Source organism: Vicugna pacos, unplaced genomic scaffold (assembly GCF_048564905.1).
Source record: "Vicugna pacos unplaced genomic scaffold, VicPac4 scaffold_19, whole genome shotgun sequence".
NCBI lineage: Eukaryota > Metazoa > Chordata > Mammalia > Artiodactyla > Camelidae > Vicugna > Vicugna pacos.
In genome coordinates, this window is record NW_027328740.1 from 36,713,712 (window position 1) to 36,727,899 (window position 14,188).

Here is a 14,188-nt window from a genome sequence, read left to right on the forward strand (position 1 = left end):
TTTGTCATTTGGCATATTGGCGGGAATAAGAGGTTCTCATACTTGTTTCAGAAGGGTTGGGAAGCATGAGCTTAGAAAACGGGAGGAGAAAGAGGCAGGGAGACACTTCACACTTTGTGCAGTATATGAGAAACAGTAGCTTTTCTTTTCTCTTTTCTTCTAAAGCAAACTGGCTCTGAATTGTAACACACTATTACTCAGAATTGCTTTTCTAATCAGATACAAGTGCCTCAGATTTTTCAAGGCAACATGAATGATGAAATGTGTTTTAGCATTTATCTTTAAAAGTAGTTTTATTTCTCAAGTAAAAGACTATAGCCTGTTTCTTCCAGCGTCTCAAGAAATTCTCATTGATCTATGTACATGTTCTATGTGCTTATTTTCTTTTTTTTTTTAAGTGCTTGTTTCATTGTGGTGTGAATGAATGTTTAAAATTTCTGGATTTTGATCTTTAGAAAATGCTGATTTATCATAACTGTTAAAAACCTGATTGTTCTTTGGTCCTTGTTTGGTGGGGCACCCTATTGATTACTCTTGTCTGTTAAAGAGAGAAATTCTTCCTCTAGCCTGCAGATCATTAAGTGTATGGTTTGCAGTATGCCTTTAAATTTCATTGAATGCATTGAACATGATTGTCCAGTGAATTTTGAGTTGACTCATAGTAATGACTTTGCTTTGATTCTGTGGCTTTTGCTCCTCTCCACAAGAGCTTGAATTCTCTGTTGCATTTTGTATACGTGTTCTTCACAGTGGAAGAAATTTTGCATTTTTTACAGAGGTGGTTTTTCCTAACACCTCTGAATGCCTTCTGTAATTGATACAACAAAAATCTGTTATTTCAATGCTTAATTATTTCATACACTAGTTTTTGGCTTAATCAGAAACAATGACAGAGTGATAATAAAAAATAGGAAAACTTTCCTTCCTTTGAAGAATAGAAATCAGGTGGTCAGGCTCACCCATGCTTTGGGCCTGACACACTTAATCTCATGTCATTGTGTATCATGATTCGGAGATGGAGTTGCTTCAGGTTTATTGATTTTTGTTTTAACATTTGTGTTGAATTCTTTCTCCAGGCTTATGTATCCTGTTGGGTTTGTTGAAACTGTAGAAGGGAAACAAAAGCTTTTTTTGGTTTCCGGAGTCCTGAGTTGCTGATGATAAAGAGTTGAGGTTGGGCTGAGGAACAGAGTGACACGCCCTCTGCTCCCAGCTGAAATTGATGAACAATGAAATCAATTAAGTGTATCGGTATTTGACCAATAGAAGTTAGCGAGCCCAAACTGGCTAGTTATGCCCAAAGAAAGTACTGAATTCACCTGCAGAATTAGGTGCTTTACCAAGAAGAAGCAGCTTAGAGCAATCAGAAAAATCAGTCCTATGATGAGATATAAAGTAAATATAATATCTTTTATTTCTGAAACTTTTCTACGTTAAGTTGTGTAGAGCTAAAATTAAGTTTCAAGCACCAGGAGTTAACAGTGTGGGTGGTTCTGTATGATCATTATTCAGGAATGTGCCTAGACTCTGCTAGAGTGGCTGAAGCTGGCAGGAAAAGACCTAGAGCCAGGATTTGTCACCTTAGGGTGTCCTCCATAATGGTTCCATGTGGGAGCCCATGATTGGGTTAACAAATTGTAACAGACCCCAGCCGCCTGTCAAATTTAAGAAGAAAACGTATGCTTAGTAACTGCTTTGCAAGCAAGTGCCTGTGCATCCTCACTCCTGTCTCCTTGCCTTAAAAAGCAGAGATAATGCTTTGCTTGCGTAGATGATGTTTTAGATAGCACTCTGCTCATCGCAAAGCAATGACCCAGGCCCACAGCTATAAAGGCTGGGCTTGTGTGCAGTTAGATACTCTATTATCCCCCAAGCAAGGACCTAGCTGGTCTGGTGGTCTGCTTTGTAATTCACATGTCTAAAGAATGTATCTTATTCCCCTCACCCCATGACTTACCTAAAGATACACTAAGCCTTTGTACTCATGGTGGATTCTACAATCTCTGTCTCATCCTTCTTTCCCCAAGTTCCTGCTTACTATCACACAACTGTTAATGACGTTTTCCTTTGATTATACACAATAAATATGGGATCATTTGAGAGGCTCGTGGAGTTGGGTCCCTACGCCCTCTCTCTTTCGTGACTTTTTCCACAGAGTCTTGAGTATTCATTCCCTGTACGTAAGACTTCTGCCAGCCAGAACCCACAGTTCCAGGTGAGAAGGATGCAGGCTTTATCTCTCCTACCCGAGGGAGAGAGAGTAGAAAATTGAGATCTGCTCTTCCGTGGTCCCTTCCTGCCCCAGGTCTGCTCCAGTTCACCTGCAGCCTTCTGGCCTCTGCTCACACTGCCTCTGTCCCAGGACTGACAGCAGCCTTTTCTTCCCTGGTAAACATTTCCTGTGCCTTTTAGAAGTTGGTCTCTTCTCTGCAATACAACCCTGGCAGATGTGATGGTGGTAAACGTGCTGGTGGGCAGTCACTTGGGGACTGCCAGGAGCCATGCTGATTCTCCTGAGTCCCTCATTCGGGGTTACAGAACTGTCGAGCAGCAGAGGAAGCCCTTTAACGTGAGGCCAGCTCAGCATTGCATCACTTTCATTTTATTTTTGAATTTTCAGTGGAGAAATTATTTGTAGCAAACTGTTCCAGATTTTTGGCTGCCTGCTTTCCTCACCACCATTTCCTTGTTGGCTCTGGTGCTTGTTGTAAGAACCAGGTTTCTTCTCTGGTTATTTCTAGCAGCTGGGCTTGCCGAATCCTTGATCTGCATTTGAAGCAGAATGCTTCTTCGTGATGTCAAGCTGATTTTCCTATTTCTGAATATTTCGTGTACACTCAGCAACTCTTTCAAGTGAAATGCTCTTGTCCAATTCTGTTAACCCATATTTGCCGATCTCCTGCTTTCATGCTGAGGGCAGTTTCTTCTTCCTGTAATAAAAGTTAGCAATTTGCATTTACTATTTGAAGGTTCTGGCCCTAGGTGCTTTTGTCCTTAACAGTTTTAATACAATTCACCCATTAAAATGTGCAGCGGTTTTTACTCAAAGCCCAGAATTGTGCATCGCAGTCAATCTTAGAATATTTTCATCCCCCAACAGGAAGCCCTGTATGCACAAGCAGTCATTCCCATCTTCCTCATCCTCCCCCAGCCCCAGGCAGCCACTGTTCTCTCTCTATGGATTTGCCTGTGCTGGACATTTCATGTAAAACAAGTTATTTCATGTAAATGGAACTGTCTATTGTGACTGACTTCTTTCACACTGAGTAACTTTTTCAATGTTTTTCCAGGTTGTGGCCTGGGTCAGTACTCTATGCTTTGCTATTGCTGAATTATATTCTACTGTATATCTGGGCCCTACTGTTTACCCATTCATCAGGTGATAGTCGTTTGTGTTGTGTCTGCTTTTTGTTTGTGAAGAGTAATGGCGCCGTGAATACTCCTGTAGGAATTTTTATGTGGACATTTGTTTTCAGTTCTCTTACTTGTGTGACCAGAGAGCAGAAATGCTGGGTCATTCATAAACCAAATGTTCAACTCTCTGAGGACCTGCCAGGCTGTTTTCTAAAGTGGCCACGCTGTGTTACATCCTCACCAGCAAGGGCTGCGCACTCCGCTTCCTCTGTGTCTTCATTAGTGCTTGTTACACCTTTTTTTTTATTATAACCTATTGTAGTAAGTGTGAAGCGGTTTCTCCTAGTGGTTTTGACTTGATTTCTTTTACAGCTAATGATATTGAACATCGTTTGATTGTGCTTATTGGCCATTTGTATATTTTCTTTGAAAAATACATTTTCAGATACTTTATACACATTTTAATTGAGTTCTCTTTTTCTTGTTGAGTTGTAGGAGTTTTTTCTTTTATTTGAAGATACAAATACTTAATCAGATAAATAATTTGAAAAAATTTTCTCCTCTCTGTTGTTTTTTCACCTTCTGGGTGGTGTCCTTTGAAGCAAATTTTTAACATTTGATGAACTCCAATTTATCACTGTTTTCTTTGTTCCTTGAGCTTTTGGGGTAATATTTAAAATCTGAGGTATTTTATTTAAACTTTTATATAAAAAATAACTTAATTCTTAAGACCGTTCTAGGAGATGGGTGCTGTGGTTGTCCCCATTCTATGGATAGGAGACTGAGGTGCAGAAAATTTCACTGAAATAACAGTGTCACAGCTACCCAGTGCTGTGGGATTTCAGACCCTCATGTTTGTCCCCAGCATTTGTGATCTTCACCACCATGCTCCACTACTGCCTGGAATCATTAATGAAAAAGTTTTCCTTTTTTGATTTCTTGATTGTTTGTTTACTCATTGGGGAACTCACCTCTTCATTTTCCTTGCAGAGATCTGTGTAGATTTATTTTAGATCTCATGTACTTATTTATTACACAGGCTCCAGTGATGATTGTGCCTAGTTGTTCTAATCAATTCATACTCAAGTCTTTCCTGCTCATGACACTAAAAAGAGAGTCATGATTTACATAATGCTCAAAGAAGAATGTACTTGAGTGATTTTATTTTTCTAACCAATCAAACAAATCAAATAAAAACCCGGTGTTGGAACAGATTATAAGCCCTGCAGAATAGGGTCACTGTCTTCCTTGTGTTTCATTTGATTTGTCACAGTGTCTGGATAGTGCCTTGCTGTCCAGCAGTTTTGTGAGTATACGGTGCTCATGAATCATTGTAAGGAAAGAATTTTGACAACAGACTGTGTTGTTCATTTCACAAGGGAAAAGATCATATAGAAATACTGCTCAGATTTATTTTAAAATTAAGCTTGGTGTTTTGAGAAGGGTTCAAGAAACCATACAAAAATCTTTTTCAATAATTTTAAATCTATCTTAGACACATTATGCATACATAGCAGAGTAACTTATCAACTAGTTTTGACAAGAGGAGTGTATTATTGATTATCTATTTTAGTTGAAATATTCTACCTGGGATAAAGTAATCAGTGCCCATAAATGAACAAATATGTTTGTATTTCTATGCAACATGGGAGCAGACTTCATATGTTTCTATATAATATATATGACTGTGTGTTTTAATCTGTCTGTCAGTGTTTTTATAGTTTTTCATCAATGTTGTAACTTTAGAATTCTTCTATGGAAATCACCCCCAATTCTAGTGCAGTTTGTACTGTGTATCCTGTCTTATGCATGGGATTCCACTGTCCCCTCTGTGAGGAATTTCCTCTCCTATTGAGTTAGTAGCAGAGTTAAAGGAACTGTGATTTCTAGGCCTTTGCTCTCCATGTGTTTGCAGTTGGCTGTCAATCAAGATTTTCTCTTTCTTGAGTTTTCATTGTTCAATTAGAATTTTGGAAATAACAATTAATATGTTGCAACACTCTCCCTAGAAACTTGATGTGTTTGTGCTTTTCAGTTTCCAATTTACAAAAAATGTAAATTCACTCCTGTTTTTAAATAGTCCTTTTTCACTAGATATTTGTTTACTTCTTTATAGTCAAAATATTTTCTTCCCAATGAATGAATCGGTTTGCATGTTTTAAAAGACACTTTAGTTTTTAAATTTCTTATTCTAACAGGTATATTCGTTGTACAGAATTTAGAAAATAAGGATAAACACAATTATAACTTAAAAATGGCCTCTAATCTCACCTGGAGATACAGTTGTAAGGTTTGAAATTGAGAATTACAAGTCCTCTCAAACTCTTCTTCTATTTCAAGTACGGTTTGGTTACTGAGATCCTCGAATTCCCATATGAATTGTAGCAGCAGATAGTCAGTTTCTGCAGAGGAACCCACTGGGATTGTGATCGAGTCCACGTTGAATATATGGATCGCTCTGGGGAGCACTGCCATCCCAAGAATGCTGTCATTTGATTCAGGAATGTGCGTGGTGTGTCTGTCCAGGTATTTAGGTATTCTTTAATTTTTTTCAGCATTGCATAGAGTTTACATTGGATTATTTTACTATATATTTTGCCTTTATACTGAGGACAAGTGTGCAAGTTACCGGGATCAGAAGTGTATTGGAGCTCCGCAACTTGCTGCCACCATGGACGCTGTGCTCTTGCTTCGCCCACTGTACAATGTTGCACAAAATAGGACCTAAGTAACTCTCCCTTGAAAGAATGATTATATGATTGCTGGATGATGCTTGAGATTCCTTGTGATGATGTCTTTTTCCCAGAATTTCGCCTCTTCTTAACTATGCCCTTTCCCTTCCTTTCCTCCAGCCTGTGTTTCAGCCTGCCTGTGGCATTGATTTTCCTTGTCTGTGGACTCTTCCTTTCACTAGTTCGTGATAATGTTACATGTGAGATGTGGAAACTTGCTAGATGTCAAGAAAGAGCAAATCCATTGCATGCTAGATTTTTTAGAGTGTGTTATTGTATTATCGATTGAAATGAAATCAGGCTGACCCATTGAGCCATCCCCTGAGCTCTTTTTGCCTTCCTACAGGTGATACTGCTCTCGTTGCTGCATGTGCCCTTCCCCCAGACTTGGTTTTGGAGTTGAGTAAGTCACCATCACTGGAGCCCTCTCTTTAAATGATGACGAGAACATTTGCTCTATCTCCTTGTTTGGGGACTTCGATGAGATGAGGCAACAGATAAAGAATGGAGCCCCACCTCATTCTGATCCCCGCTCTTTCCGTTCCTTTCTCCATGGGAAGAGTACAATTCAAAAATATAAAGATTGTGAGCTAATGAGATAGACAAGACAACCGATCATTTATTAAATACCCTTTCATGCCAGAAACAAATGTATTATACACACAAAAAGCACATAAAATACGGTAGTACTGTGGTTACAAACGTGGGTCCGAGTTCGAGTCCTGGTCTGGAGTGACAAGTCCTGTGAGATGGAGAATTGATAGGTCGGCTTAGCCTCTCTTGTACTTGTTTTCTGTCCTGCAGAGATGGGGCTCGCTAGGCGTCCCTCCCCCGTAGAGGTGCTGAGGGGTGTAAAAGACACGTGTAGGCAGACCGAGCACAGCTGCTCTTTCCTCGTAAGTGCAGGATAGCATCGCTTTTGCGGTGATGGCTTTATGACCGCACCGTGTAGACTCTCAGTGCTCCAAAGGGATGCCTTGCAGATTGGAGATGGGATTCTCACTTCTGTAAATACCCAAGGATTGTGTTATTGGGCCTTGCTGATTTGACTCTATTCTTTAGAAAGTACATAATGTAGATATATTTTTCAAACATGCATGAATTTTTTCTTTTATTATTTATAGTTCTACCCTCTCATCTCTTGGTGTGACTTTTCATGGAATCCAGGAAACAGTCCTAAGCAACCTGCCTCTTCACACTTCTCCGTGGTGGTTTCCTTCCCTGACTAGAAGAGGGTTTTGCATAGGTAATTTTGATTGCTCCCCTTCTCTTGGAGACTCTCTGTTTTTCTGCCCATCTCTCACCTGTCCATCTGTCCATTTCTCTACCCACTCATTCTTCTGACTTGTTTCAATAAGCATTTCAGGCAGCTTACAGAAGAACAGATACCAAATAAACAGGTGAGAAAATGGGGCCAAGTTCATACAGTGAGGCTAGGAGTTGAGCCTGTGTGAGAGTTGCAAGCGTGAGACACACACCTCTGCCTTGTGACTTATAAGATAGACAACATCAATGTGCCTGAAGCTCCCAGCAGACACAGGGAAACAGGGTTTGTGGGAGATGCTCATTGGCTGTGAAATAAATAAGTGGCTTAGTAGAAGCCCAGCCTTTCCAAGTACTAAGGCTTAGGAGAATATTTTAGTGTCTTCCAAAATCAGATTATTGCATCTTTTCTTTTTCAGAGTTTTATGTATAGTTGGTTTACATTCTATACCTGGAAATTTCTCCAAAACTGCTGCCCACGTGAGTCCCATGACTCGGGAATGGGGTGGTTCTGCTCATTGACGGGTGTTGGCCAGAAACGGAAAATGACAGCCTCAAAGGAGCCTGGGATTTATCAGTTATGTTTTGTCAGTGCTGTAGATTTCAGAAAATGCTTTCACCTTTTCTTTCCATCTGAGGCAGCAGCGCGCTCTCTTACCAGCATCAGGAGCTCAGGGCCACGGGATGGTGGGGGCTGACTGCACTGCCGTCAAGACAGCTGAGCTAGTCACTGCAGGTGTGGTTCTTTTACATACTGCAGTTCATGCTCTTTACTAGAATGTTTCAACAGGGAGTTAATTAACTGAGTTAATTAACATTTTATAAATATGATGCTTTGTTGAAAAGACAGTCATAGGCAGAATATAAGTTGTGATCACTTTAGAAATGGTTTCATTACTGAAATTTCAGTAGGAAAGATCCAGTTTATCTTATTTCCGCCTCTCTTTAAAAGTAACAAAGAAACAAGACAGAAAAAGCAGAGGATGATTTCTGTTCTTCCTCTCGGCTTGCAGGCGCCCTCACCTCCAGTGGCATCCATCCAGACACCAGCACTGACACTGACCGTGCTCAGAACTGCCTCAGCCCTGAAGACACATCTGACAAATGGAAGGGGGCCGCGCCCTGTTACAGCAGGTGCTCTCACTTTGTGGGTCCTTATGTAACTGTGCGGTGTTATTCAGGATCGCCCTTTCTACACTTTGTGACGCTGCTGCGGTGTCTCCTAGTTATTTGTTTCTGTAAGTACTCGTGTAATTTTCCAATGTGTGGTACTAGACATCTAAAAATGCATTTTTCAGATGAAAAATAGTGTGTATTTAATATAAATGTCTGAAAAAAGGGTCAAAAGGATCTATCCTGGTGCCAGTACTCAGAGATAATAATTAACACATTAACATCTATTTTCTGTTCTTTTCATCAGTGTGTATTACCTCTGCCATAAAAACCAGCGAGCAATGTGTGCCTGTATACTGTGTGGAGACCTCCATTTTCCATTCGGCTTATTACACATTTTTCTACAATATTCTATCTCCCCTGGCATGATTTTTAATGACTAGTATAGCATTCTGTCTTGTGGAGTCCTCGTCCATTTTACTTTGGACTTAAATAAACTTTTAAATTCCAAGTATACTTAACTGAAATTCTGAAAAGAGATCTGTTGTGGTACCGAAAGTCCCCTACATCCCTTCCCCTTTTTTCCTGAGTGTAAAAACTGCTGACAATGTGGAGTATATATTTCATGACCTTTATGCCTATGTCATATAAATAAACACATACATACACGTATATGAGAAATCTATGTCTATGTGTGTGTATATATGCTTTATTGAAAAATAAGGCCATACTATATGTTTTCTGCAGCTCGGTTTATTCACTCAGGTATATATCACAGACGTCCTCTCCCTCCAGACTCACCCGGTCCTTTCAGATAGAGTAGAGGGTTTTCCTGATATGCAGGTTTGGTCTCTTGTGTAAGGACACCTTTCGTGGGAGCGTACTGTGGACAAGGCCTTGGACCACGCCGAAACACCGGAACTTTAGTGCCCACAGCTCACCGTGATTTACCGCATCATTTTCTTGATGGTGGACACTTAAGTTTTCTCCATTTTCCACTGTCAGAAAGGGTGTTTGACTGGCATACTTCTTATACAAACATTCCTGTGATCTTGTATGAGTATTATTTTCGTTAAGTTTTCTGGAAATTTAGTCCTTGGATGTGACAACTACATAAATCACAGGCTCCTTTCAAGTGAATCTAGAAATTCCTTCTCCTGTGGGACATGAAAAGATGTAGAATAACTTATGTAACCAATTCTCTATCGCTGGATATGATTTCACTTCAGCTTTCCTTCTCACCATTGTAAACAGTGCTGTGTAAATGCTCTGATAAGTACATCTTTTTGAACTGAATTTTTCTAAATGAAACGATTCCAAAATGTGGAGTTCAGCCTGTGTGTACACACGTTTTTCAGAGTTTACATATCCATTGACATGTCATCCTCCAAAAGATCGCTCACAGTTTGTTCTCTCAAAGATGGACACTAGCTAGAATATCTTTTAAAAATATGTGCCAATATGATGAGCAAAAGTACTTTTTCATTGTTTTAATTTGCACTTGATGACCAGTGAGGTATTGAGCATTTTTCACTCATTAGCCATCTGACTTTTAAAAAGTGAATGATCTCTTTTGTCCTTTGCACACATTTAAGTGAGGCAGCTTCTTGTTGCTTTGTGACAGCTCTATGTATATTATGAACATTAACCCCTTGTCTTCATCAACATGTATCAGAGAGCTTTTCCTTGTCATTTTTTGCCTTTCATTTTGTTCAGTAGGTTCATTTTTGTTGTGGCCCAAAATAATCTTAAGATTGTAAATGTCTTCTTTTTGGGTTTTATTCCTGATATTATTCTTAGAAATACTTTCTTATACTGGTATAAATTTCTTCTGTAGGTTTTTTTAATCTCTAAGATGGAGATGATGATGGTACTTGTTATAGTGAAGAGAAGTTGAATTAATATGAGCAAAGAATTATATTCGCTGTTATTAGTACTTTCTAATATTCACATCACATTCTGTAATTTTTCTTGCGGTCATTATGACTGGAATAGAATTTGTTTTTTCCAGGGGATTCTCTGATTGTCCCAAGACAATTATTGAATTCCTACTTTGCTTTTTAACTTGAAATCCCACCTGTAAAGAATACTTATGTATACTAGAGTCTCTTTTTGAGCTCATGGTTTATTTTTATCAATCTTACTTTCTTACACTAGCACTATATCTTACATATTGTAAACATTTATTTAATATCTGACAGTGCGATTTTTTGATTCTCTTTTCGATCCCAAATTTTCTTGGTTAGTATTATGACTTTATTATTCCTGAAGAATTCTAATATAATTTTTCAAGTTAAAAAAAAAAAGAAGTGCTGTCGTGGGATTTTTTAGTACTTTTGAATTATCTTTAGGAGAACGTACATTTTTACAAAACTGCTTTCCTCCATACAAAATGTTGATGTCTCTACTTTCACACCTCTTACTTTACCCCACAGTACAGTCTTGTACTTCCTCCATGTACAACATGGGCATTGTTTTTGAGTTTATTCCAGATTATTGTTGATGTTTTTGTTAATTATTTAAGTCAGAATTTTTTGCTATTGTATATTTTAACTGTTAAAACTGACACCTAGGAAGGCAGATTCGGTTTGTAAATGCTCACTTTGTAACTTCTCATTTTAATTGTAAGTATTAAGTACTTGTTACAGAATCCTTTCTTTTCTGTTTTTAAAAATTTGTTTCCAAGATTCTCAAAATGGTCATAGCAAAGTAGTATAGGTGGGGACAGAGATGGAGAGAGGTAGTGTGGCTCATGTACAAACTGTGAGCCCTTTCATGGCTGTGTTTATGCTGGAAAAGCCGCTGAAGAGTCCAGGATAAAACAGGGGTGGCTTTGTATGCAGTTGAAAGCCAGCATTCTTGCCTGGTGAAGCCTGGTGGGCGTGACAGGTAGATGATCAAGGTCGAATGGAGGTTATTGGCTGTACAGAGCGCTGTGTCTGAGAACTGGAGAATATCGCCATGGGAAATGCTTGGTGCCAGGAACAAAGCAGAGGAGCTGGGGACCCTGTGTGTTAAGGAATTTCCAGCCCTCGGAGTGGGAATATCAGACTCTGCATTCAGATCTGAGTTTGAATTCATCCTCTTTAGTTTACTTGTCCTCTGACTTTTGTCAAGCTATATACCCTCTTTCACTTCCTGTTTTCTTATCTCTCAAAATAGGAGAATTACAGCCTGCTGCTAGATTGTTTGATCAGGTTAAATAATTAGTGTCTATAAGATGCCACGTACAGTCACAAGCTCAGTGAGAAATGGGCTGTCACCTGTTCTTCTGCAACTCAGTGCTTGACAAGACATGTGGGAAAGCCAGTCCCTAATTTGTGTATGATGCAAGTAGGAACAAAATTAATGTCTTGCCTTTCCCTAGCAGTATACTTACAGTTTTGCTTCATTTACTTCTTTCCTCCTTTCCTTTCCCCTTTCCCATCCTCCACCAAAAGATCCTGAGACTCTCTCAGAATAGTAGATTCAAATTACTTTAAAGGTTGGCTCATCCTCATGAAATGAGAGTAACATAAAAAAAATCTGTGCACATCCCAGAATACATTGTATTTGATTTACACACACACGTGTGCACACATACACACACACAATCAGGCTACCTTCCACTTGCAGAGGGATAAGGACCACTTTTTCTGAGTTTTCACTCACTGAGCTTGAGAACAATGTCTCTTACACAGACTTTCACCAGGCTTCGTGCATGGTGTTTTTAATTGAATTTCGGCTTTGTGGCCATAGATATAGTCTCCTAATAGAAGAGAGAAAGTGGAGACATAGACATTCCGCTGAGATATTGGTGTCATCATATTTTAGTTGGAAAGGACTTAAGACAGCATAGAGTCGTAATATTATATGGGTGAGAATCCATGATGTTGTAACTTGGACAAGAACATGGACCTTCTGCCGTCTTGTCCACAAAGGTGAAGAGGCAACTGGGCAGGGGATGGTAGGGATCCTTCTTGCTTGAGTTCCATGTTCTTGCTAGTTTTCATTGCTCAGTTGCCTTTAGTTTATGTCCATGAGGCCTCTCATGGGAAGGTCACTCTGTCCTGATAGATTGAGTTTCTTATCAGCAAAAAGCTCTGGACCCACTCATATTTCCCAGAGTTTTCTGCTGACCTGCTGACACTTTATATAATTGAGACCTAAGAAACTACTGAATATAAAATCCTTATTGTTATTGTTTGCCCTCGAGTTCCATAGGAAGGGGTGCTGTCTCAGGCTGTCTAAAGCCAGATCTGAACAAAGATAGGGTGACAGGCTGTGCTGCTTGTCCTCCACAGTTTAAGGGGATTTCCAACTTAGCTTTATATTCAAGGCAGATGAGTTCAAATCCTGCCTTTACCAGTTATTATCTTTGTGAATTTGGGGAGAAACTGTACTTTTTTGTGTCCAAATTTGTTTATCTGTAAGTAAGTTCAGTATTTATTTTAAGGTTTCTGTTTTAGAATTGAATGAGCTAATACTCTCATTTATACCTAAAATAGTGATCTCATGGTTCTATGCTGGTGCCTTGGTAGTTGATTACTAAGGGACTCCGCAGTGAGATTGGGGGTGGGGGACCCTGGATAATAGAGCTTATATTCCAGGATATGCTTGTAAAAGACTGGATGTGCAGTGGATTTTTAGTAAATATCTACTCCTTTCCTAATCTGCATTGATTGTGTATATATCTTTATACTAATATATGAACAATTTTTATTGCAATTTAAATATCTTTGTAGTATTTACAATATCTAGTTATAAAAATACGTGAAATAAAAAGATTTGAATTTATTTTCTTTTCAATAAGCAAAACAAAATAAAATAGAAAAGAAAAAAGTTTTGAAGGAGTAGAAATAATTTTATTTCTGTGGAATCAATTCCTTGTAATAGGTTTTTTGTTCATGTTGTTAAAAAGCATATAAAATTGATAGGTTGTGAAATACTGGAAATGAGGAAACAGTGGAGACATACTACCTCTAAGGCAGTCAATTTGTTACCAAGTCCAAACTCGTTCTGCTTGCTGCATGACAGGCCAATAAATCGGGAGATGAGATGTTGGAGTAAGGAAAAGAGACTTTATTTGTAAAGCTGGGAGACCCAGAAAATGGCATATTGTTATCCAGTAGAACTCTCTTCCCCAGGGCAGAATTCAGTCTCCTTTTATACTAAAAAGTGGCGGGGATGTGGCTGGTTGTTGCAAACTTCTTGCTGTATGAATTGTTTGTCCTTGAAATCCTTTGTTCCTGCAGCTGTCCATGTGGGTCAAATTATGGTGCCCCTGTAAAACCTCCAAAAAAAAGAAAGGTTATTCACTATTTTACAACTTGCCATCTATACATAAGTGTAGAAGAGCAAATATCCTTAAAGATCAGAGCCCGGAGAATAGACCCTCCTGGATATTTCAGGCTAAAGGCAACTTTCTTTTACAAAAGGTGCAGAGATAGCAAGTCTGAGCCTAGAAAACAAGGTACAGGATTAAAGCCAAATGAACACATCTAACATGGAGTGAAATTTGTTCTTTCTATTACAATTTCTTTTTCTCCCTCATAAATAATTTTAGTAAGAAACATGAGCAATTTTTTTATTTTTGCTTCATAATAAAGGACTACAACTACAATTTAGTGAGCAGGGATGCTGTGCGTGCCTTGGTGTCACAGCAAACTCTTGTTGGTGGTGGTCGACCCTGCAACATGCCTGATGCCCCATGAGTGTTGGTGAGGGTCCCCCTAACCAGGGGCTCT

The 14,188-nt window shown here is 39.1% G+C and overlaps 2 protein-coding genes across 2 annotated transcripts in view; both read left to right on the forward strand.

The window, feature by feature from the left end:
* Positions 1-8,015, forward strand: part of LOC140692909 (uncharacterized) — a 101,115-nt gene extending 93,100 nt beyond the window's left edge. The window contains exons 12-14 of the mRNA XM_072957118.1: positions 6,433-6,489; positions 7,211-7,332; positions 7,769-8,015. Coding sequence (XP_072813219.1) covers positions 6,433-6,489; positions 7,211-7,236 — 83 coding nt within the window. The 3' untranslated portion in view covers positions 7,237-7,332; positions 7,769-8,015. The remainder of the gene's footprint in view (positions 1-6,432; positions 6,490-7,210; positions 7,333-7,768) is intronic.
* The window catches only part of LOC140692917 (uncharacterized), a 47,562-nt gene continuing 40,964 nt past the window's right edge, over positions 7,591-14,188 (forward strand). The window contains exons 1-3 of the mRNA XM_072957127.1: positions 7,591-7,829; positions 7,988-8,085; positions 8,363-8,587. Of these exons, the coding sequence (XP_072813228.1) occupies positions 8,034-8,085; positions 8,363-8,587 (277 nt within the window). The 5' untranslated portion in view covers positions 7,591-7,829; positions 7,988-8,033. The remainder of the gene's footprint in view (positions 7,830-7,987; positions 8,086-8,362; positions 8,588-14,188) is intronic.